At 36.7% G+C, this 22,467-nt stretch overlaps 1 protein-coding gene across 7 annotated transcripts in view; it reads left to right on the forward strand.

The window, feature by feature from the left end:
- LAMA2 (laminin subunit alpha 2) overlaps positions 1–22,467 on the forward strand; it is a 480,022-nt gene that overhangs the window by 99,922 nt on the left and 357,633 nt on the right. For all 7 annotated transcript variants that reach the window (XM_036316421.1, XM_036316415.1, XM_036316414.1 and 4 more), the window contains exon 2: positions 20,281–20,451. In XM_036316421.1, the coding sequence (XP_036172314.1) occupies positions 20,281–20,451 (171 nt within the window). The remainder of the gene's footprint in view (positions 1–20,280; positions 20,452–22,467) is intronic.

Raw genomic sequence — 22,467 nt, forward strand, 5'->3', positions numbered from 1 at the left:
CAAGCTTGCTCCATTACTCACAGGGTCGACAAAATATATATCTCTAAAAATAACACTTTACTGGGCATATTTATTGTAACCAAGCAATATATAACATTCTGAAATTTTTATTTAACTCTCTTATTCAACATGCTTGGGAGCAGTTAAGATTTAGAGTATATATGCTGAAAACATTTCATTGGATAAGTTGACCTTCTTGAGTTTTGGATAAATTTTGTAGCCTGAGGGTATCAATATGGTCCTTAACTTTAATCTTTTATGTGTGTCTGAATTTACTCTCTTAGTATTATCAACTCTTTATCAATAATTTAATATTTTGAATAAAATCATTATCTTTTGGGCTATTTTACTCTAACCAGTAATTTTTAGTCATAAGCCAACCTAATGGCACTCACAAAATTCAGTATCAATAAGAAAAAATGACCAATCTCTGACTGTCTTGTCATGACTCAATTCACCAAATATATAGTTCACTTCCAAAATAATCCAGGGTATACTAGCTAGATATGATTTTAGATGATACACTATATTGTTAAATTAACCAGTAGTACAAAAATAGATAAAATATTATTTCAAATACAAGGAGAGAACAAGTTAGAAAAATGGACCGACAGAAATCAGAAGCCTCATGTATAAAACTGAAGAGCAATTTGCTCTGGAAGCAAAAACCTTATGACACTAAAACAAGATGATGAAGAAATTACTCTGTGCAATTGTGGAGAAAAAATTAGCTTGTGATACCGTAGTGATCTGGGAGCTCATTATCCAGCAGAAATGAAGAGCTCTAACTACCATGCAATTAAAGTACTAGAGAGTATAAATAAGAGTGTATTGTGTGGTGGCTTATAAAAACTCAGAAGTGGGTAGAATTTTAGTAGAGTGATACCCTTAAAAAGGAAAACTCATTAGGAATATTTAATTAAAGAGCGGTAAAAGACCTTCTGCAAGAAAGAATGTTGCTTCTGGATATCATACTTATTGTACAATTGGTATTCCAAAAGCTTATCACCCCTGGACATTATGGAAATGCTCTCCTTCATCCCCACTAATACATAGCCTAGACTTCCATCAACTTGATTGCCACGCAGGAATAGGAATTGGGTAAGTTTCGGTGTGGACAGCTAGTAACCACTCCATATTACGAAGAATTATACTCTCTATTTGTGTCCCAAACTCATTGACTTTAATAAAGATAAAACACTTTTTAAAGATATAGAAACTGTTGTAATATGGATACCCTTAATGGTATTATTCTGAGGAACTCTAAAGAAAAATTAGAAAATTTAAAGGGACTGAAGTTATTAAAGAGCCTAAAACTGGTGATGTTACTTCCTTAATGCCTACAAATGGTTGGAGAAAAGAGAAATGCATTCAAGTACACAAGTTGTGAGAAATTACATGAGTTGTGAAAAAAAAATACATAAGTTGTGAGGGGGGAAAAAAAAGATCCCTCAAAATCAAGGGAAACTTTTGGAAATGGTTTTACTGAGTAGTAGTAACTTATTTTGTTCACATTTTGAAAGCAGGTGCATAGTAGCTTACTTTTGATCACATTTTGAAAGTGTTTTTTTTTTTTTTAATTTTCTAGTTTTAAGAATCATAAGTTAAATTTTAGGAGTGTCATGGTCACTTCTTCCTCAAATTTCTAGGGCAACCAGGTATAGAGCCTTCTTGCCTTTGCCATTGGCTCAGGGCTGCTTGCTAAAATCCGCCACTGGCTCTTGGCTAGAATATAGAATTTTTCCCTTTGACAGCAGTTGGCTCAGCATCCGATCCTTTCTCTAAGATCCTTCTCTTTAATTTCTTTATCTCCAAACCTAGATTCCAGATCTTTGTGTAGGCTTATAAGGTAAACATTAGTTGAATCTGGTTTCTCTGGACTTTGATCCACCCTTACCTTAGCTCACCCACTGGACTTGAAGTCTGGCCAGACTTACTTTGAGTATCTCTAAATTTTTCTCCTGCTGCCTACTGTCAACCCATACTTCTGGTGCTCTATTTACTATCTCTAATATTCTATCATATAATTCTCTTGCACTGTTTTAAGCTCTGTTAAGTCAGGGCCCTTAACTGCTCTGTTCATTCTTGTATAATTACTGCCTAACCAAGTGCCTGGACAGTTAGAGGAATTCAATGAATATGTGTTACATATAGTCCAAGAAGAACTGGTATTGAATTTGAAAAACACAAGTTCCAGATTTAGGAAATTATCTGTCATTGCTGGTCTTCAATTATTTTATCTATAAAATTTAGATAATATATGTCTATCCCATCTATCATAGTTGCATTGTGAGAATCAGGCTAAGTGGAAGTACTTTGAAACATGACCACTATCTTCAAGGAACTTACAGGTTAGTGGTCATATAGCATGTTGGTAAGAGGCTAAAACAAAATTATGATAAAAATTCATTATATCTGAGAGTTTTATATGTTCTTGGTAAATGGAAATTATTATTAGCAACACTATGCTAAATGACTATAAAATGCTGATTTTTCACATCAAGTATTTATAAGAGCAGAGTATTTGTGAGTTTTTCTGCATATTTGTGTGTATGTTCAAACAGCTGCTAGAGAACAAAGTGTTTTGCTATAAACACTGTCAAGTCTCACTTCAAAAAAATATTTGTCTATAAAACAAGTATTTCCATAGATATACTGAAGCTTCATAGAATGTGTTTTTAAAGCATAAAACAGAGTTAGATGCTTGAGTCAGCTGTGAAGTATTCTTTTTTATGTATCTCTCATTCTAAGTCTTCACTCTGTGGATCAGGCTAAGACCTGATACAATTTGAAAGTGATAATGGAATATAAAAGTTCCTGAAGCAGCCCAGCGGTGAGCATAACTTTAACATTGTATTTATTAGAACCATATATTTGTATCTTCCAGTGTTTTATTTTTTGAGGGGTGTGCTGGGGGAGAAGAGAGTTGGGTATTAGGAAACATATTCAGATCCATCTAATGTTTGATTTATCAACCAAACCAACTTAATCACAGAGAGAATTCAAAGTGACTCACAACAAAACACAAAAGACACTTTTATATATTTTCTAAAACAGAAGATGAGAAAATACTCAGAGGGTAGGGATTTGGGCTTAAGAAGACAATTAACACAATAATTTTAAGAAAATACTTGTTTTAGTCATTAATGCTAACATTGTTGTGTTGTCAAGCCACTAAAACATCAAAGAAATATATCTGTGGGTTTTTTTAATGCATTTTTTTTTCATATTTTAACAAAAGGGAGGTTTTCCATTGCTTCCAAACAGGCACACAATTTATGTCCCGCATTCTAAGATGAATTTCTCATTGGAGAATATTTTTAAGCACCTTTACTTGTTCAGCCCTGGCAAAGGCTCTGAGAGTACAGTGGAATCCAAAATTAATAGAACAGCCATGGAGCTCCCATTCCATCAAGGAACATAGACTTGGACACATGATCATTATACAAAACTAGAGGCCCAGTGCACGAAATTCATGCACTTGGGGGGGGGGTCCTCCAGCCTGGCCTGCGCTCTCTCACAGTCGGGAGCCCTTGGGGGATATCTGACTGCTGCAGAGGCTCCTGTAACCGCAGCTGCACTCGACAGCTGTGAGCCCAGTTTCTGGCTGAGCAGCGCTCCCCCTGTGGGAGCGCACTGATCACCAGGGGGCAGCTCCTGCATTGAGCGTCTGACCCCTGGTGGTCAGTGCACATCATAGTGACTGGTAGTTCCACCATTTGGTCGATTAGCATATTAGCCTTTTATTATATAAGATTGTGCATTGCAATCAGTGATACACAAGAAAAGTGAAGCATAATTAGGGATTGTGATGAGGGACTATTTAGAAAGGGTTAGGGAAGATCTCAGAGGAAATATGATATAATGAAGAAACACTTGTGAAAAATAAGAAGGTAGGAAAAGTGGAGGAAAGTTAAAGGGCAGGGATTTTAGGCAATGTCCTGAGGAGCAAAAAGGCAGAACCTTGTTCTAGAAACAGTTCAAAAGCAGTAGTCTTTGAATGTGAGGAGAGGATATTGTAAACCAGGATAATAGTTCTGAATTTTAACCTAGATGCAATCATAATCCAGTCAAGGATTTTAATAGGAGTGACCTGATGAGATTTACATCATAAGAAAATCCATGTTGTTAAAAATGGACTGAAGAAAGGCAAAGGGTAAACAGGAGTCTGTTTAGGAGGCTATTGCAGAATCCAGATGTTAAATGCTTGTAATGTGGCCTTGAGTTCTGGCTGTGGTGCTGGAGGGAAGCAGATAGACTTGAAAATAATTTTGGAGTTAGAATAGTATTTAGTGATGGACTGGCATCAGCAAAGACTCCTAGTTTTCTGTATGGGATCCTGCGTGGGTAAAGTAGAATGTGTTGAGCCAGAGAGAACCTAGGAGTAGTTTGTTTGGGGGTGGGGAGTGGTGAGATGGGAGGATGACAGTGGTACTGGAACGCTGGAAATCATTAGCTCTGTTTTGGGTAGATTAAGTTTGAGATGCTCAAGAGACATCTAAGTGGAGGCGTCAACCCAGTAGCTGGATAAGTAAGCCTGGAGCTTTTGAAAGATATCTGGCCTGGAGATATAATTTGGGAATTGTTGCCTATGCAGATGGTATGTAAATGGTTTAAAAGTGCAAGGGATTATCTGGGGAGGAGAATGAAATGAGAAAAGGATTTGAGATTATGCCCCAAGGAACTCTAAGTCTAACTGATAAAAGCAAATGAAAAAGAGCAAGTTAATGAATACAACTTTCCTTTTCCCTTTTGTCTGGTTCTTTTAAATCAGGAGAACCACAATGTAAAGCAGTGTTGTTGTTGTTGTTGTTCTATGTATGTTTCATCACTGAAGATAAGAAATTGGCTAGCAGTCCTTAAAGAGCAGGGCCCATGGGGGCAGTATCTTTTCTGCTGCCATTGCATGCACCAGAGCTTACACGGGCCCCTTCTGATATTTTTATTTGAGGGATGTAAATATAAGCTCATGCTCCTTGCAGAGCCGTTAGCTTAGAGATTTATTACAGGTTTATTTTCATATTTTGGATTGTGAGCAGACACAATGTTTTCGGTGTATTTCTATATTACAAACAACTCTGTTGTAGAGTAATTGCCCAATTAAGGCTATGATTTCATTTTCAGTGACTTAAAAAAGTGTTTTTTGCATTTCCTCTCCTTTGCCTTTTTTACTTCTCATTTTGAGTTCAGGCAGACCTGCCAGAGACACATCTAGCTTGTAGGCTTAGTGTTGGAAGCCAGGCAGAGGAGAGCAGATTTGAACATATGTTCTGCTGATATTGATGAAGTGAGTGTGGAGAAGCTTGGAAGCAGTCTATTTCTCCCCTACTGCCACCCTCTCAGTGCGTGTTCTGGGTATTCTGATGTTAGAACGTTTTAAATAAGAGCTCAAGTATAATGATTATTTTTCATCCTATGGTATTGAAAACCTTTAGGATGCCTCGATATTGTTTTATAAGTGGTACATAAAAAAACATAAAAAGCAGTTTGACTATCCTAATTTTAAATGGATAGTGGGTAAGAGTTCTATAGTTCCATGAAAATTATAAGGACTGAAAATGTTGTGACTAGAACGGTGCCCATCAGATAATAGAAATAATGGAAGTGAGAGTAGTGGGGACCTGTATTATGGGAGATGCATCCGAAATTAGCTAAATAATCTATTCAGTCTAGCCATAGAGATGATGTTTTGTAAAACTGGTTTGTTTTTGTTCTGTTTGTTTTTGTATTTGTTTTGTTTTTCAAAAAGTGTCTATAGCTCTTCCTATCTTTTGTGAGAGGTAGCATGGTCAACTTCAATTTACCAAACATTGGGTGGTTAGAGTTGCTTTCAAAAAATATTTGGAGGAATCTTAGTACATATGCCAACCCTGAATTCGCTGCTGTAGAGATGCACTGTTATGCTCTTCTGGCACCAGAAATATGGGTTATCATGGCCGTTATTTTCTTACGTTTCTTGTGTTTAAGTTTTAGGTCACTGAAAATTTACATTGTAATCCTGTTGAAAAAGATCAATGATGTCCTTTGTCAGGAATTAAATAAATCGTATATTACTTGGCTGGGCCAAGTGGCTACGATGGCATTTGAGTTCACAGTGGTCCTCATAGTCTATATTTTAGTCAGATTGTCTGCTATGGAGAGTAAGTATTGATATTCTGTAGGCAAACCCTGATTAAGATCCATTGAAGTATGGTTATGTCTGGTTTGTTTCTGATAATCATAAAAAATACCTAAGTATTCCTCTTAATCTGTTTGGAAAGAACAAAGTATTTTAAAAACTAGTTCCACAGAGGACCATGGACTACTTTTTCTGACTACAAAAGAAGAAAGGAGACCAAACCACCCATAAACCCACCCCCACCCCCAAATATCCTTTTATTTTGGAAACTGAAAAGGGCCGAACGAAGCAACAGTAGGAGACAAGTTTGAAAGGCCTGTAAACATGAGTTAGCAGAATACGTGCTCTTCTTGTTGCTTTTTGTTGTTATTCCTTTTTTGCTTCTGAACAACTGAATTCAACAATATTTTTTTTCCAGCTACAATCATTGTTGTGTCTGGACGGCTATTAGTTCAAATTGGACTGATTTTCTAGTTCTATAAAACTCTTCGTCTGCATCATGGATCAAGAGCGCCGAGTGGCTCCCTGCAGAGCACAGCTGGGAACGAGTCCCTGCAGCAACATTTTGTTTTGTCCCGTTTTTGTTTTATGCCGACGTGTTGTTCCTACACACCCACTTCGCTCAGAATTTCAACAGACAAGTATCTCCCTTTCTTTCTTGACGTGTCTGAGAACATTTTAAATTGTCAGGTTCGCTTTTGTCTTTCAGACACTGAAGGACTTGCAAACAGTTCCGTTTGCTTGCATGAAAATTTTTTTTAAAGGCTCCACAGACAGAGAATACTGAAATGGAAAGTTAGAAACATTCAAACAGACAGTTTTCTCATTCTTTTGAGAGGCGATAGCTGCTTGGCATGAACAAGCAGGGGAAATATTGTGTACCAAAGATAGGATGACAGAAGGAGAGGGAGAAAAAATAAATAAAAAAGGAGAGTGAGGGAGAAGTGTAGTGTATTGTTGTGAACAATAGGTTATGATTTTTAAAAGTTATTAAAACCAAATATATTAAAGAGAATTGTGTTATTGACTGGTGACTTTCCCATAGCAAATATTCAGTACCATCTGTTATCAATTCTATTAATGAGGGTCTTTGCAAGCTGGATGATAGATAATAACCAGAAACATTATTTGTGAAATTAAAATAAGTATCTTGTATATACCGATATGTAGACATATATCATTATCTATGACTATGAATAAAAATATTATAATGCACAAGGCACAGACAATGAAGGCAGATACTCTACAATATTCATTTAGTTTAATATTTAAACTGATGAAAATAAGAAAATATACTTAAAAATTCTTTTTTGCCAGACTACATTAAAATATTTTCTTTAAATACATGAGTTAAATCATGGTCATTTTAAAATGATGATTTACAGTTAAAGGTATTCTAAATAAAAAGCCCACTGAAACAAAAACACAACTAGAGGGAAACAATCACTAAAAAGGAACATAACTTTTAAAGTGGCACTATGGCCACTTCTGATCATGATCATTGTATAGGCACTGGGTCTTTGTGTAAGAAGAAGTTGTGATTGTTGCCACTACTATTATACCTTCACATTTTACCCTAAATACGTATAAAAGAAGCAACTGTATACCTATTTATTCTTTAGTCAATTATAATAATGTTACCTTCTTGATCTTCCTCTCCTCTCTTCACTGTCTCTCTCTCTCTCTCTCTCTCTCTCTCTCTCTCTCTCTCTCTCTCTCTCTCCATATGAGTGTGTATGTATCTATGTGGGTATGTAGCTATGTGTGTATGTGGCTATGTGGATATGGTGGTATAATCTTTATATCCATTTAGCTTATTGATCCCAAGCAACAGAAATCACCAACAGAAGAAATATATTTAAAATAGATCACATAACTTGCAGAATCATTGGAAAGATTTGAAAACCAGGCTCAGGAGATGACAGACCTCAAGGCCATTCCTAGGTTTCACTGCCTGAATAAGCTAGTCAAGGCTCCTTTGCAGACATTGCTGTCACCTCTTTCTCTCCCACCCCGACTGGTGCTAGTTTATCTTTCACTAGCATGATCTTAGTTTCCTTATCACCCCAATCTTGTACTTCAAGTACCCAACATTCTGAGCCCTACAGCAAAGTCATGTGTACATGCCCAAAATGCAAAAGGGAGCAGAGAAGAAAGATCTCTTTACCTCTATTTCTTTGGTTAGGAGGTAGGGGACTGAATACCCTCAGTGCTACATACAAGGCCAATTACCCAATGATCGAAATGGAGGCTGGGTGTCTGGAATGCCAGGAAGTGGTAAATCTCTACTACATTTTTCAAATAGCTTAGTTTTTTAAAAAATCATCTCACTGACCATAGTACTAAAACAGAGCTCTACATTTCCACTAAATTAATAGTCTGATTAGTTTAATGGCTTTTATGTGCCAGATTTCTTTGCAGAAAGATTACACAAATGCATGTATTTACTCTTACTCAATAAATTTAAATTTCAGTGCTAGTAGATATTAGCTAGTATTATCTTTATACTCAGTAATGTTATAGGTGAGAGATCCACTGTAAAAGATATTAAAGTTTCAGTGTGATGAGGGTTATAATAAAATATCAACTAAGTACTGTGTAGACACCAAGAGGGAAATAACAAATTCTGTGTAGCAAAGTCAGGGAGCACTTTCACAGAGCAGGAAGAATTTGAGCTGGGTCATGAAAGACGAGTCGATGACCATGTTTGAAAAAAGAAAAGGAAGAAAAGAGAAGCATTCTGAAGAACAGACAAGATAATATTATGACCAAAAAAACCACTTTCAAGCATCTGGTATGTTTGTAAACAGTAAAATATCACTACACTGGATGTGTAAGAAGTCATGAAAGATGTTGGAATCAGATGAGTTTAGAGAGGTAGATTGAGGGCCTGATTATAAATGTTTAGATTACCGAGGAGTTTGGCTGTTACACTATAGGCAACAGGCAATGCACAGAGGTGTTTAAAGAAGAAAGTGACATGATCAAATTTAATTTCTAAGAACATAATTTCTCTGGCAGTGGGAAAGATGAACAGAAGTGGAGTCATGCAGGGGAGGTTAGGTAGGATGTCTTTGCAGTAGAGGTAAGGTAAGAATAGGACATCCTTATACAAAAGGATAGATAGATAGATAGATAGATAGATAGATAGATAGATAGATAGACAGATAGATAGATAATGTTAAGCTAGAGATAAAAAGTTAGGAAGCAGAAATCTTAGGATGGTGAGAAAGACAAAAATACCTTTTACCATTTTCTAGTTTTTGTGGAATAACATTTTTTAATGCAGGGCTATATTCACCTGTTTAGTAAGAGTGGCAGAAATTTAGGGGATAAGGCTGGCAGTGTGTCAGTTACCAATATTTTTGTAGTTGGTCTTCATGAAGCCAGTCAATAATGGACATGAGCATGTGGTGGGTGATTTGGACTTAAAAAAAGGCTTTATGATTCACAAGAGGAACTGATTTGTAAGCCACGTGTGGAAGCTAGGAGATCACTTTCCCCCTCCCAGTGATTCTAGGATCCACTGGGAAAATCTGCAAAAGTGTCATTGTCAGAGGAAATTAAGGCTTCAGTTACAGTAAAAACAGTGAAGGAATGCTTCTTAAAATGCAGAAATCTAAAATAAATTATAGGACTTGTAAAACTGTGATGGAAGTTGGCCTGTGAGTGACTATGGAAGGGACAGGGGAACTAGTTGGCATAAAGCTCAGGAATGATGTAGGAGGTAAAAAGGATTTCCATGTAGAGCAGAGAGGGGAGTGAGGCAGCGTGTCTCTTTAATATTACAATTCATTTGGGATTATAATAATTGTGTTTGAAAATTAGCTGTGCCATTTAGGTTCTGGGAATTGTTTTCTTTATTTGTAAAATTGTAGCTATGCTTCTTTGAACTGCATTCTTTGTGCTGTCAGACAACCACCTTCGAGTTCATCACCTTGAGAATCATTGCCTAAAGGCCAGGGAACCCGCCACACAGCAGATCACTTGCTCTTATGTTCCAGGGGTGGGCAAACTTTTTGACTCGAGGGCCACAATGGGTTCTTAAACTGGACCGGAGGGCCGGAACAAAAGTATGGATGGAGTGTTTGTGTGAACTAATATAAATTCAAAGTAAATATCATTACATAAAAGGGTACGGTCTTTTTTTTTTTTTTTTTGTTTTATTCATTTCAAACGAGCCGGATCCGGACCGCGGGCCGTAGTTTGCCCATGGCTATGTTAGACACATGTCTCTCTGACTCACTTGTAATTCTTCAAAAGACAACACTTATGTATTAAATATGACTCTAAGTCAAAGTTCTCCATTTTTATAAAATAATAGCTGGATGAACTGGAAAGCTGTATCAGGAAAGTAGAACCGCCTGCTGATTTCTGGCCTGCCTGTGTCCTGAAGGGACTTCAGTTGTTTTGCTTACCCAGTGCTTTATTTTGCTTCCTTCTTCTGATTGTGAATGGGATTGAAAAGATGGTTTTCTTTTGTAGTATCCAAGAACTTTTCACATTTGATTTAAGAAATGTGAATTTAATATTTTATTGCTACTGATATTGATAATTTATGAAAGCCAAAGAATGAGATAACTCACAAAAATGCACATATACTGTGCACATGTGTGTATATGCCCGTACAATAGATTTATACTTATACATATATGTATAATATTTCTATAGATTATTTGCCAAATTTTATTTAAAAATGTTCTGGAGTGGCTCAGTGGTTGAGTGTCGACCTATGAGCCAGGAGGTCATGGTTCGATTCCCTGTCAGGGCATATGCTTGGGTTGCTGGCTTGATCCCTGGTGTGGGGCGTGCATGTGGTAGCTGATCAATGATTTTCTCTCATCATGGATGTTTCTATCTCTCTCTCCCTCTCTCTTCTCTGAAATAAAAAAAAAAATTATAAAGTTCCTGCATACAGAGTGTTGAAAGAATCATATAATAAATGCCCATATACTTATCATCTGTATTTAAAAATTAACATCTGGCTGTATTTGTTTTATCAGACATATAAACATCTGTACATAACTACCCATAAATCTATGTTAAACTTTGATTCATTGAAAACTTCATGCCTAAGCACTTAATCATGATATCATTAAGTAGAGTTCAATATGGTTTTCCTTTTTTTTACGGTAAGATTTGCCTACAGTTAAATGCTCAAGTCCATACTGGGTGTAACATTTTCTCATTGAGGGTAACATTCAAGTTTTAAAAGTGAATATATTTGTTTTATATGAACTCCTATTGAAATATTGCATCATCCTAGAAATTTTCTTTATGCCTCTTCTTAATCTATACCCTTAAATCAACTATTTTCCCCCTATTATTTTCCCAATGGATCAGGTTTACCTGTTCTAAAAGTTATATAAATGAATAACAGAATATGCATTCATTTTTGTAAAACATTTCTTATTTAGCATCACACTTTTAGGAGTCATCTTATTGTGGCATGTATCAGTAGTTTGATTCATTTTAGTGTTCAGTAGTCTTCCATTGTATGAGTACATCATAGTTTCTGTATCAGTTCTTCCATTGAAGGAAACCTAGGTTATTTCAAGATTTGACTATTATGAGAAAAGTTTCTGTGAATATTTTTTTGTATAGGTCTCTTCCTGGACATGTACTGTCATTTCTGTTGGGTAGTTCCTTAGAATGGGATTTTGGGGTCCTGAGGTAGGTCTGAGTTTAAATTTATCTAAAAATGCCTGTTTTCTAAAGCGCTTATATTAATCTACACACCTAAGAACAATGAAGTAGAGTTTTATTTGCTCCACAAACTCCTAAACATTGATGTTGTCACTCTTTTCAATATTGTACCACTTAATCTAAAGCATAAGAACCTTGTAAATATATAGGTAAATGCATATGATCTCTCCACCCTCCTTCCCTTTGTTACAATTGCCGTATGTATTAAATCAGAATACATTGCTCCCACCACCAAAGCGATGTTATACATATTTTTTTGTTAAACATTAATATGTATTTAGAGAACTTAGAAGAAAAGTTGATTGATTTATATTCATGGTCATTTACACATCTGTTAACTACAATTTTCTATTAATCACATGCAGTACTTTTTTTGTAGTTTGTATTCCTCTGTTGAGATTTCCTATTTGTCTTTTTATTATAAATATATTTTGAGTTATCCTGGATCATAGTTATAAAAGCTGCTTAAAATATTTCTGTGCTAGTTCCAAAATCTGGGTGATATTAATGTTGGTCTCTATTCACTGCCTCTCTCCTAAATATGGGTGGCATTTTATTGTTTCTTTTGTATGTATAGTATTTTTTTCTATTGCATTATGGATGTTGTGAATGATATATTGTAGAAACTTGGGATTCTGTTATGTTCTTCTGAAAAACAGTTACCTATCTTTCATTTTTGTGTTACATCAGTTGATTAACTTATCTGAATTCCAACTCCAAACTGTTGTCTTTCCTGTGGAATACAATAACCATGATCTCTGTTTTATCACCAACTTGGGTACTTAAGATCTGCCTAGGCGCAGCGGTTCTCAACCTGTGGGTCGCTACCCCTTTGGCGGTTGAATGATCCTTTCACAGGGATCCCCTAAGACCATCCTGCACATCAGATATTTACATTACGATTCATAACAGTAGCAACATTACAGTTATGAAGTAGCAACGAAAATAATTTTATAGTTGGGTCACAACATGAGGAACTATTTAAAGGGCCAGAAGGTTGACAACCACTGGCCTGTAGTGGTCGGCAAATTGTGGCTCGGCAAACCACGGCTCACGAGCCACATGCAGCTCTTTGGCCCCTTCAGTGTGGCTCTTCCACAAAAATACCAACTTCTGCACATGAGCCATGAAGTTTCAGTCGCACTGTACATGCGCACCCGCGTGTGGTATTTTGTGGAAGAGCCTCACTGAAGGGGCCAAAGAGCTGCATGTGGCTCGTGAGGCGTGGTTTGCCGACCACAGGTAGGGCATATGTAGGTTTGGCATCAGTGAGGGATTTGGGAAGAGTTTGTACATATATTTTGAGGCTCTCTTTCTGTGGCTTGGTTTCTCCCAGTATTGTTTCCTCACTTTATAGCAGCTGTGGTTGCTCTTAGTTATGTATTCTGGTTCTTTAAGACAGTTTTTTTTTTTTTTTTAAAAAAAAGACTAAAACTGTGGTATTCTATTTGAGTTTTTAGCCACTTTGCATGACGCAGTCTGGAGCACTTCCAATATCTTCATTCTTCTAAGCATACACATCCCTTCTGGCTTATCTTCTTTGGGTTGGTCTCCAATGTCTTCAGATATTTGGGTTTTTAACAAATATATTTTGTTAATATTTTATAGCTGTTATCAGTGAGAGGCTTGGTTCAATAAAAGCTACTCCACAATTATTAAAAGTAGAACCTTCACATGCAGGTTTAAAAATGCTCCTGTCATTTGTCAGATTTGTGGGGTTTTGAAAATGCAGATCATTGAAATCACGAAAACTTGTATAAATATACTACAGTATTTGAGCAAGCTTATCTATTTAATAAAAGCCTAAACGACCATTATGGCGGAAGGACCAGAACGACCGGTTGCTATGATGCGCACTGACCACCAGGGGCCAGATGCTCAGTGCAGAAGCTGCCCCTGGTGGTCAGTGCGCTCCCACAGGGGGAGTGCCGCTCAGCCAGAAGCTGGGCTCAGGAGCAGTAAGAGCAGCGAGCAGGTGGGTGGTAAGGAGCAAGGGCTCCTGGACTGCGAGAGGGTGCAGGCTGGGCTAAGGAATGCCCTCTGCCTCGTGCATGAATTTCATTTATAGAATAAAGACATCCAAATAAAAACAATAAAAATGTGGTGAATTTTCTAAATGTTTTCCATATTGTAGCAAAATTTTCATTTTTTACATTATATAGACAGCCTTCTTGCAGATTGTCTATTTACTAAATATATACATATCACAGAAACAAAGATATTATTATCTACATGGTGTACATATTTAGATCTTTAATAAAAATGTATAACGTGGAAAATAAATATTATTTATGTTTTCTTCAGACTTTGTTCTTTAAGCCACAAATCCAACAGTTTATTTAGTCAAGGTACTATTCAGGGGAAACAAGTCAATTATAATTGTATGGATAATGATGACTGACTTTTATGTCATTATCATTACATGACCTCAAGTTGAATGAGAGGCTGTAAATCAATACTCTATAAAGGTTCGCCAGCTATTTGTAGCCCTTTTACCCTTGTAATGTTTTTATAATCTTAACCAAATAACCCATATTGCATATGGCAATAAATATTGCTCTGCTGCTTTTGAAAGGGATTAAATAGGCACAGCCTAATAGATCTAACATATAATGAAAATGGGCTGCAATCGATAATATACCCTGCTGAAGAGTCAATAAAAATTCAGATATTGACTAACTCTTCAAATTGGTCATTAACACCTAATTGGGGACCTTCCCTGACCAATACATGTTACTGATTTTTAAAAATAAACAGCAAAATAGCTGATGAAATTTCAATAAGCAACTGTTTTCTGATCACCAAGCAAGGCAATTAAATTAAGAAAAGGTTATTTTTAAATACATGATCAATAAGCATAACTGAAACAAATCAATGGAAAGACCCCAAAAAGTAAATATCAGTAATATTTTTAGTTTTTGAGTAAAAACTCAATAAAGCAACAAAGGGATGGGGACTGAGTATTTCTTTTATGAAATATTTAAACTGGTAAGCTTCACTGAGGACAAAGTTTTGGCACCTCTTCATGCCTACTAAGGATAAATCTGAGTTAAAGAGCAGAGCTCAGATTTTAGTTATCAATCTAATTCATAACTTTATGCATTTTGTTTATCTTCTCTGAGTTGCGCTTTCTTCATTTGTAAAATGGGAGTAATAAAACCTGCCCCGTGGGGTTACTTTGGGATTACACCATATTATTTAATGAGTATGAAATAGCTTTGAATCAATGTTACTTCCATACCTGTAATTCTTTTATGACTCTGTAACCTTGCTCACATTTTATTTATTTAGTTCTGTGGGGATATCAGGATGTCAATCAACTTTATATTTGTGGAACATACAATATAAAATAAGATAATTTTCACCAGACATTTATTTCCTCCTTTTTTCCCCTCCAATGATTACTCAGATCTAAGAAAGTACAGGCTTGTTCAATTCACATCAGAGCCAACAGGCCTGCATCAAAGCAGGGCACAGAGGCTCTTACCCACACCTACAAAACAGAATCCAAGGTCAGGGCCAAGTTCAGGACTAGTCAGAGGTGAGTGGGGAGACAAAGATCATAGAGCAAAACTGACAATGTCCTGGCACAGGGTGAGAGATGTTGGGTCCTGCCTGAAACAGTGTTTGTGTAAGGAAGTTTGCTTTGTTTGAAGAGGCTGAACTACCTACATTGATTCCACATGCCAGCAAGACATGAGCTAAAGTTTTGGCCTTTTAAAAACAGGATTCCCAGCATATATCTTTCTTCTCACTACCTATGTCTTTTTACACTACATATTAAAATTTTATAAACCTAGAATAAATCCCAGTAACACAAATTACTAACATTATATATACATAATGGTATATATATATATATATATATATATATATATATATACACCATTATGTATACTCTGTATAATCATATGTATCTATATCTATATCCATCTCTATCTCTCTATCTCCATATAGATGTATATCTATAGTATGTGAATATATATATATATATATATATATATATATATATATACACACACACACACAATCACCTAATCTAAGAGGCAAGAACAATCACAAATTCAAGTACTCTGTCAGTCACTCAACAGGCATGTATGATCTCAGAATAAAGTGTATACTCATATGCTATCCCCTTTCCCTGGTATGTTTGCTTTTTTGTTCTCCCATTTCTCTGCCAAATAAACTTCTATTTTTCTTTCAAGTTTCAGCTCAAGATCCAATAAGCCTGTCTTAACGATATTTTAATTCAAAAATCTTTTATGGTATCTGGCATAGTATGTGTTCAACACATATTTGAGGAATAATTGTACAGTTAAATGCAAAATTGTGATATATTATAAAAGAGAAAGACATATAGACAAACCTTATTTATTTAATCATATGTCATTTCCCAGCCTAGAGAATAAAATATCTGAGGTAGAGAGATATGTTATATATCACTCTGGGAACGATCAAATTATTTTTAAATTTATCACCTGACAAACTTTATACAGTTGAAGTTGTTTCCAATAGCCTTGTATACTCAGATAAAACTTTTTTTAAAAAAGCTAAATAATCTTTGTGTATTCTGTACCTTTAAAATCTTTCTTTTTTATATTTTATTGATTTTTTACAGAGAGGAAGGGAGAGGTGATAGAGAGTTAGAAACATCGATGATAGAGAAACATCGATCAGCTGCCTCCTGCACACCCCTCACTGGGGATGTGCCTGCAACCAAGGTACATGCCCTTGACCGGAATTGAACCTGGGACCCTTGAGTCCACAGGCTGACGCTCTATCCACTAAGCCAAACCGGTTAGGGCATTCTGTACCTTTAAAAACACTCTACATTTCCTCATAAAAACAATAACAGTTTCATGAATGGCTAATATTTTCCTGACCAATAATTATATTAGCTGAAATATCACATCAACAGAATGTCTCATTGAAATGAGGTTGGAGCATAAAGATGATCTGGGGGCCTGGGAGAGACCAATTTATCAGGAAGAATGAATTGTATAGTGACTGCATTTAAGTAAAAAAAAAAGTAAGTTCTGAACTTCTGGAAAACAAAGAAAAATTGGAAACCTCAAGTAACATTTAGCTGGAGAAAAGTAAAAGTCAGGAGGGCTATTGGGATGGGGTGGGGGATGAGAGGGATTTTAGAGACCCGTGAGTTTGGGGAGATCAAAGAAGAGAGAGAAGATTACTGGGAAGCTGCTTTTTGGGAGACCCTAAGAGGGACTTAGATGAGAACTGAGGCATTGCCTGGTCATATGAATTCACTTACCTCTCTGAAAGTTTTAGAAGGCAGCTATGCTCACCACTATACCACCAATGCAACCTAACTCTCTGAAAGTTTTGAAAGTGATTGCAATAGAGATTCTAATAATTAGTCATAACTAATAATAATAACTAATAATCATTAGTTAAAATAATTTTTATTTGCTATGCTATTTTTTAATCCTCACCCAAAGATATGTTTTTCTTGATTTGAGAGAAAGAAGGAAAAGTGAGAGAGAGAGAGAGAGAGAGAGAGAGAGAGAGAGAGAGAGAGAGAGAGAGAGAGAAGCATCAATGTAAAAGAGAAACATTAATCAGTTGCCTCCCAACAGGAGATAGAATCTGCAACCTAGGTATGTGCTCTGACCGGAAATCGAACCTGCAACATTTTTGGCGTAAGGGACGATGCTCCAACCAATTGAGCCACCTGGCCAGGGCTATTTGCTATACTATTGTTTCTTTCAATGAAATTCTAAGGATAGCCATAACCACAAAGTGGCATAGATAAACGTCTGTTTCATATGGTAGAAACCATGTAGGGTAATGATTAAGAAGATGGACTCTGGAGCCAGATCGTTTGGGCTTAAATCACTGCTCTGCTGCTTGCTAGTTGTCATCTTGGCAAGCTGCTGAACTTTTTAACAAAATAGCGGTTATAGTAGTGCGTATCTCATGTATGCATTGTGTGTAGCAAGTTAGTCCGTGCAGATGTAGAGTGTTAGAACAGTCCCTGACAGAACAGTGCCTGGAACTTTATAAACATTCATTAATGCTGGATACTATTACTGTTATTGTTATTTTTTTAAAATATATTCCTATTTATTTCAGAGAGGAAAGGAAAGGGAGAGATAGAAACATCAATGATGAGAAGAGAGAGAACATTGATTGGCTGCCTCCTGTATGCCCCCGCTATAGATCCAGCATGAACCCGGGCATGTGCCCTGATGGAATCGATCCATGTCCTCTTGGTTCATCGGTTGACACTCAACCACTGAGCCATACTGGCTGAGCATTATTGTTATTTTTAATATGATTATTATTCCGAAGATGCAGAAAAACATTTATGAGGCCAGTATTTATAATTCATTCATTTTATAAATATACTAGAGGCCCGGTGCACAAGATTTGTGCATGCATCGAGGGGGTCCCTCTGCCTGGCCTGTGCCTTCTCGCAGCCCGGAAGCCCTCAGGAGATGTCCGACTGACAGCTTAGCACAGTCAGGCATCCTTAGCACTGCCACAAAGGCAGGAGAGGCTCCCGCCACTGCTGCTGCACTGAGCGGTGCTCTCCCTGTGGGAGCACACTGACCAACAGGGGGCAGCTCCTGCGTTGAGCGCCTGACCCTGGTAGTCAGTGTGCATCATAGCAACAGGTCGTTCTGCTTTCGGTTGATTTGCATATTATCCTTTTATTATATAGGATTGAGTGGTTACTCTGTACCCAGCATGTGCTAAGTTTTGAAGATAACATAGAAAACACTTTATGAATTCAAAACTCCAGGGTTCTCAGTAAAACATCAGGACATGAGATTTAGTCAGTAAAAGGCTTTTTTGTCAGAGGTTGAACTGATATGGACCTACTTGGCACGTGTACAGAACAGAAACTTCCTAAAGGGTTAGCATGTTCCTTACATAACTTGGGTCAAATGATCTGTAATCTCAAATGCTCCAAGATGAGTCTTTCAGTTAAAGAGTGATTTATGATGAGTGATTTTACTATTGAAAATAGGTCTTTCAAATACAAATACTAGACATGTAGGAAGCAGAATTGACAGTAATTCACAGAAAATAAAAAGCCGGAGTTGGCTTCTCATATGGAATGAAAGGCCTCCCAGCCCTGAACTGAAATGGGGCTCTGAGATTGTTTCTAAGGAAGCCAAATACTTTCATTTTATCTAAAAATGATTTCTGGTGTAATCATGGACAACGATGATTGCTTGTTTCTGGTAAGATATTGCTGTATAATAATGCTATGTAGTACAGAGGCGGTAAAGAATGGTTTTCCAAAATCTTTAATCATTCTCTATTTCCCCCAGTCTGGATATAAAGAAGTTACAGTAACCATTTACATTAAATGATAATTGGAGCATAAAAATTGACCGTGAAAAACAGATGCATAGTTGTATAAAATCTTTACATGTGGTTACAGTTTACTATTAGATCAGCACTTTCAACCATTTTCATCTCATGACACACATTAACTCATTACTAAGATTCTGCAGCATACCAAAAATATGTATTTTTTGTGCTGAGCTGACAAAAATAATAGGCATAGGGGGAGAGACCAACCAAAGGACTTGTATGCATGCATATAAGCCTAACCAATGGTCACAGACACCAGGGGGGTGAGGGCATGAGTGGGGGAGGGGGTGCAGGGGCAATGGGGAGATAAGGACACATATGTAATACCTTAATGAATAAAGAAAAAACATTAAAAATAAATAAGCATAATTTTGATTGATTTACAAAATAATAATAGCAATAACCTTCTCTTTTTGCTCAATGTGGCTTTTTAAAAAATTAGGTGCCTATAATTGTAATAAGGATTTCTGGTGCCAAGAATTATCCAATCAGACAGAAACTTATTATGCAACATGACCAATATGATGCAACTCTATTTTATGACCTATATATTTGTGGTTCTACATAGGGTATTCACATCAAATGGCTACTGTTGTGTTGGCTGTTGTCATTGTATATATATATTTGTGTGTGTGTGTGTGTGTGTGTGTGTGTGTGCATTTTACAATCTAAGGGAAAAGAGGTCAGTGTCCCTAACTGAATAGTCAGGCAATGCATGCTTTAAAAATTCTTGTGGCACACTATGAAAAACGCTATACTAGATAATAGCTTAAATGGAAGATGGATTATTCAATGAGATTTTTGCCAATAATAGGAACAAAAGATTTTTAAAGAATGTGTGTTAGAGACAGTACTTTCTAATTAAGTATTAGTGGTTAATAAATTAAGAAGATTGCTTTAAATTCCATATTAAAGATGCACAAAGAAAAATGTTCATTTGAAAACACATGTTATTTGTATTGTACTTAAGTCAGGTATTTATCACTGATAATTTCTTTTTGATTGATTTCTATCTGAAAAATGTCCTGTCTTAATTTTATTTTAAAATGCAGCAAAACCATATCCTATTGTTTCTGGTCCACACACCTTCATTTGTCCATCTCTTTCAGGTTTATTTCCTGCCGTCTTGAATCTTGCTTCTAATGCGTACATCACCACGAATGCAACATGTGGAGAAAAAGGACCTGAAATGTATTGCAAATTGGTAGAGCATGTGCCTGGGCAGCCTGTCAGGGACCCCCAGTGTCGAATCTGCAATCAAAACAGCAGCAATCCAAATCGTACGTATTTTAATGTTGCATTTGGCAATGGGCAGTATCTATAACTGAGAGATTTTGAGGAGAAGTTTAAAAGTTCAAGGGCTTGTGGTCCCCTAAATTTCTAGAACTTCCTTTCCACTGTGAGCTTTTTCATAGCCTTTCTCCATCACTTGACACACATTTGATTTCCTTATATGAACCAGGACAGTGCTTGAGCAGGGTTTCCTAGCTGAAGTCCTGTGGCAGGCATTAGGTTTACCACCTCCAAAATCATACCCAAGGATGTGGTTGCTAATTTAGACTTTAGTCATTCATTGGTCACTTATGTGCCAGGTACCGTGGTGGAAATCCAACAGGAATAGGTGTGGTCCCTGGCTTCAACGAATGAAGAAATGGGCAAAAGCGGACCATTACTAGATAGTGTGGTAGATACAATGAAAGAATGAGCATAGGGCCCTGAGGGAGAGAGGGATAGTCACAAATTCAGCCTTGGTGTAAATGAAGGCTTGTCAGATAAAGTGATATTTAAGCTGAGGTCCAAGATTGGGCTGAGCAGGTGAAAGGGAGAGAGAGGGACGAGAAGAAGGAATGCCAGGAAGATCAATCAGAGTAAGGCAGAAAACCTCACTTGCTCTGGGAACTGCAAGTAGTTAGGAATGTCTAGAACGGAGAGTGTTAGAGGGCAGAGAGTAGAGATGAGTCTGGTGCAGAGGCAGGAAGCAGATAGTGAAGGTGAAGAGTGTTGTAAGGACAGGTGCCATGCAAAGCCACCTGGGTGGCCTCTAGGAACAGCTCTGTTATCTCAGACTCATGCATCTATTTATTCGGCCAGCATCTGAACACCTGCCATGAGCGATACATTTTACTGAAACATAATATTAAGTCATAGGTAGCCCTTGATTTAAGAGGTTTCGAGGAGAACAGAGGGGAAATGGAAAAGTAAATCAAGTGTTAAGGGAGCATCTAGGGCAGTGGTTCTCAGCCTTCCTAATGCCGCGACCCTTTAATACAGTTCCTCATGTTGTGGTGACCCCCAACCATAAAATTATTTTCGTTGCTACTTCATAACTGTAATTTTGCTACTGTTATGAATCGCAATGTAAATATCTGATATGCTATATGTGTTTTCCGATGGTCGTGACCCACAGGTTGAGAACCGCTGATCTAGAGATTCCTGGGAGAAAGTGACCCATGTACTGAAAAACTAAAGTTAGTAAGATGAAAAAGAGAAAAGTTTTATAAAAGAAAAAGCAAACATAAATCTTGCAGCTATAAAAGAGCATGATATAGTCAGAGAACTGTAAGTAATTTAGTTTAAAGAGTAAAGCATTTTTATGGAGAAGGGGAAAATGGTGTGAGATGAAGGCTGATTTAGAAATGTGCATTGGGAAATCATTAACTATATATAGTGGGGAGGTTAATAAAGTGAATACTTAATGTCAATGAGGTGAATTATAATGGGATTAAACTTCACAGTTATATTACTTTTAAATTTGCTTAGTGTTCCTTCTCTTTTTGTTTTAAGTTGTAAAACTTATAAAATGAAAAAAGCTTTCTCTCACAATTTACATTTTTATATCAAAAGAAAGTTGGGAGGCATTGAGCAATCTCTCTTGCAGATGATTAAAAGAAGGAATGCTAGTCCCCTGTCTGTTACTAATTTAGAGATGCTAAAAACAGTATATCTGGAAAATTGGGACTTTTGTGATTACAATTGCTGGTCTTATACTAGTATTAGTATATGAAGGAATGTTAAAAAAAATAGTAAAGAAACCAAAGATGGCAACCACCAGAACCTTCCTTGCTTTTTAATGACTCTGGTTCTGTTCTGTGGTGTAGACTGTTGTGGGAGGGTGCAGGGTGGAAGTGATGGAACACACCCCATCTGCTTGCTATTCCTGTATAGCATGATGAGAGCAAAGGATCTGACTTGAGCCATGGGAAAACATCAAAAGCAAGAAAATTGAAGAAAGGACCAAAAAAACAAATCAACTGATGGACTATTAGCTTTAGGTTCATTAGGGGAAATGATGAAGG

The sequence above is a fragment of the Myotis myotis genome, unplaced genomic scaffold (genome assembly GCF_014108235.1).
Source record: "Myotis myotis isolate mMyoMyo1 unplaced genomic scaffold, mMyoMyo1.p scaffold_m19_p_7, whole genome shotgun sequence".
Classification (NCBI taxonomy): domain Eukaryota; kingdom Metazoa; phylum Chordata; class Mammalia; order Chiroptera; family Vespertilionidae; genus Myotis; species Myotis myotis.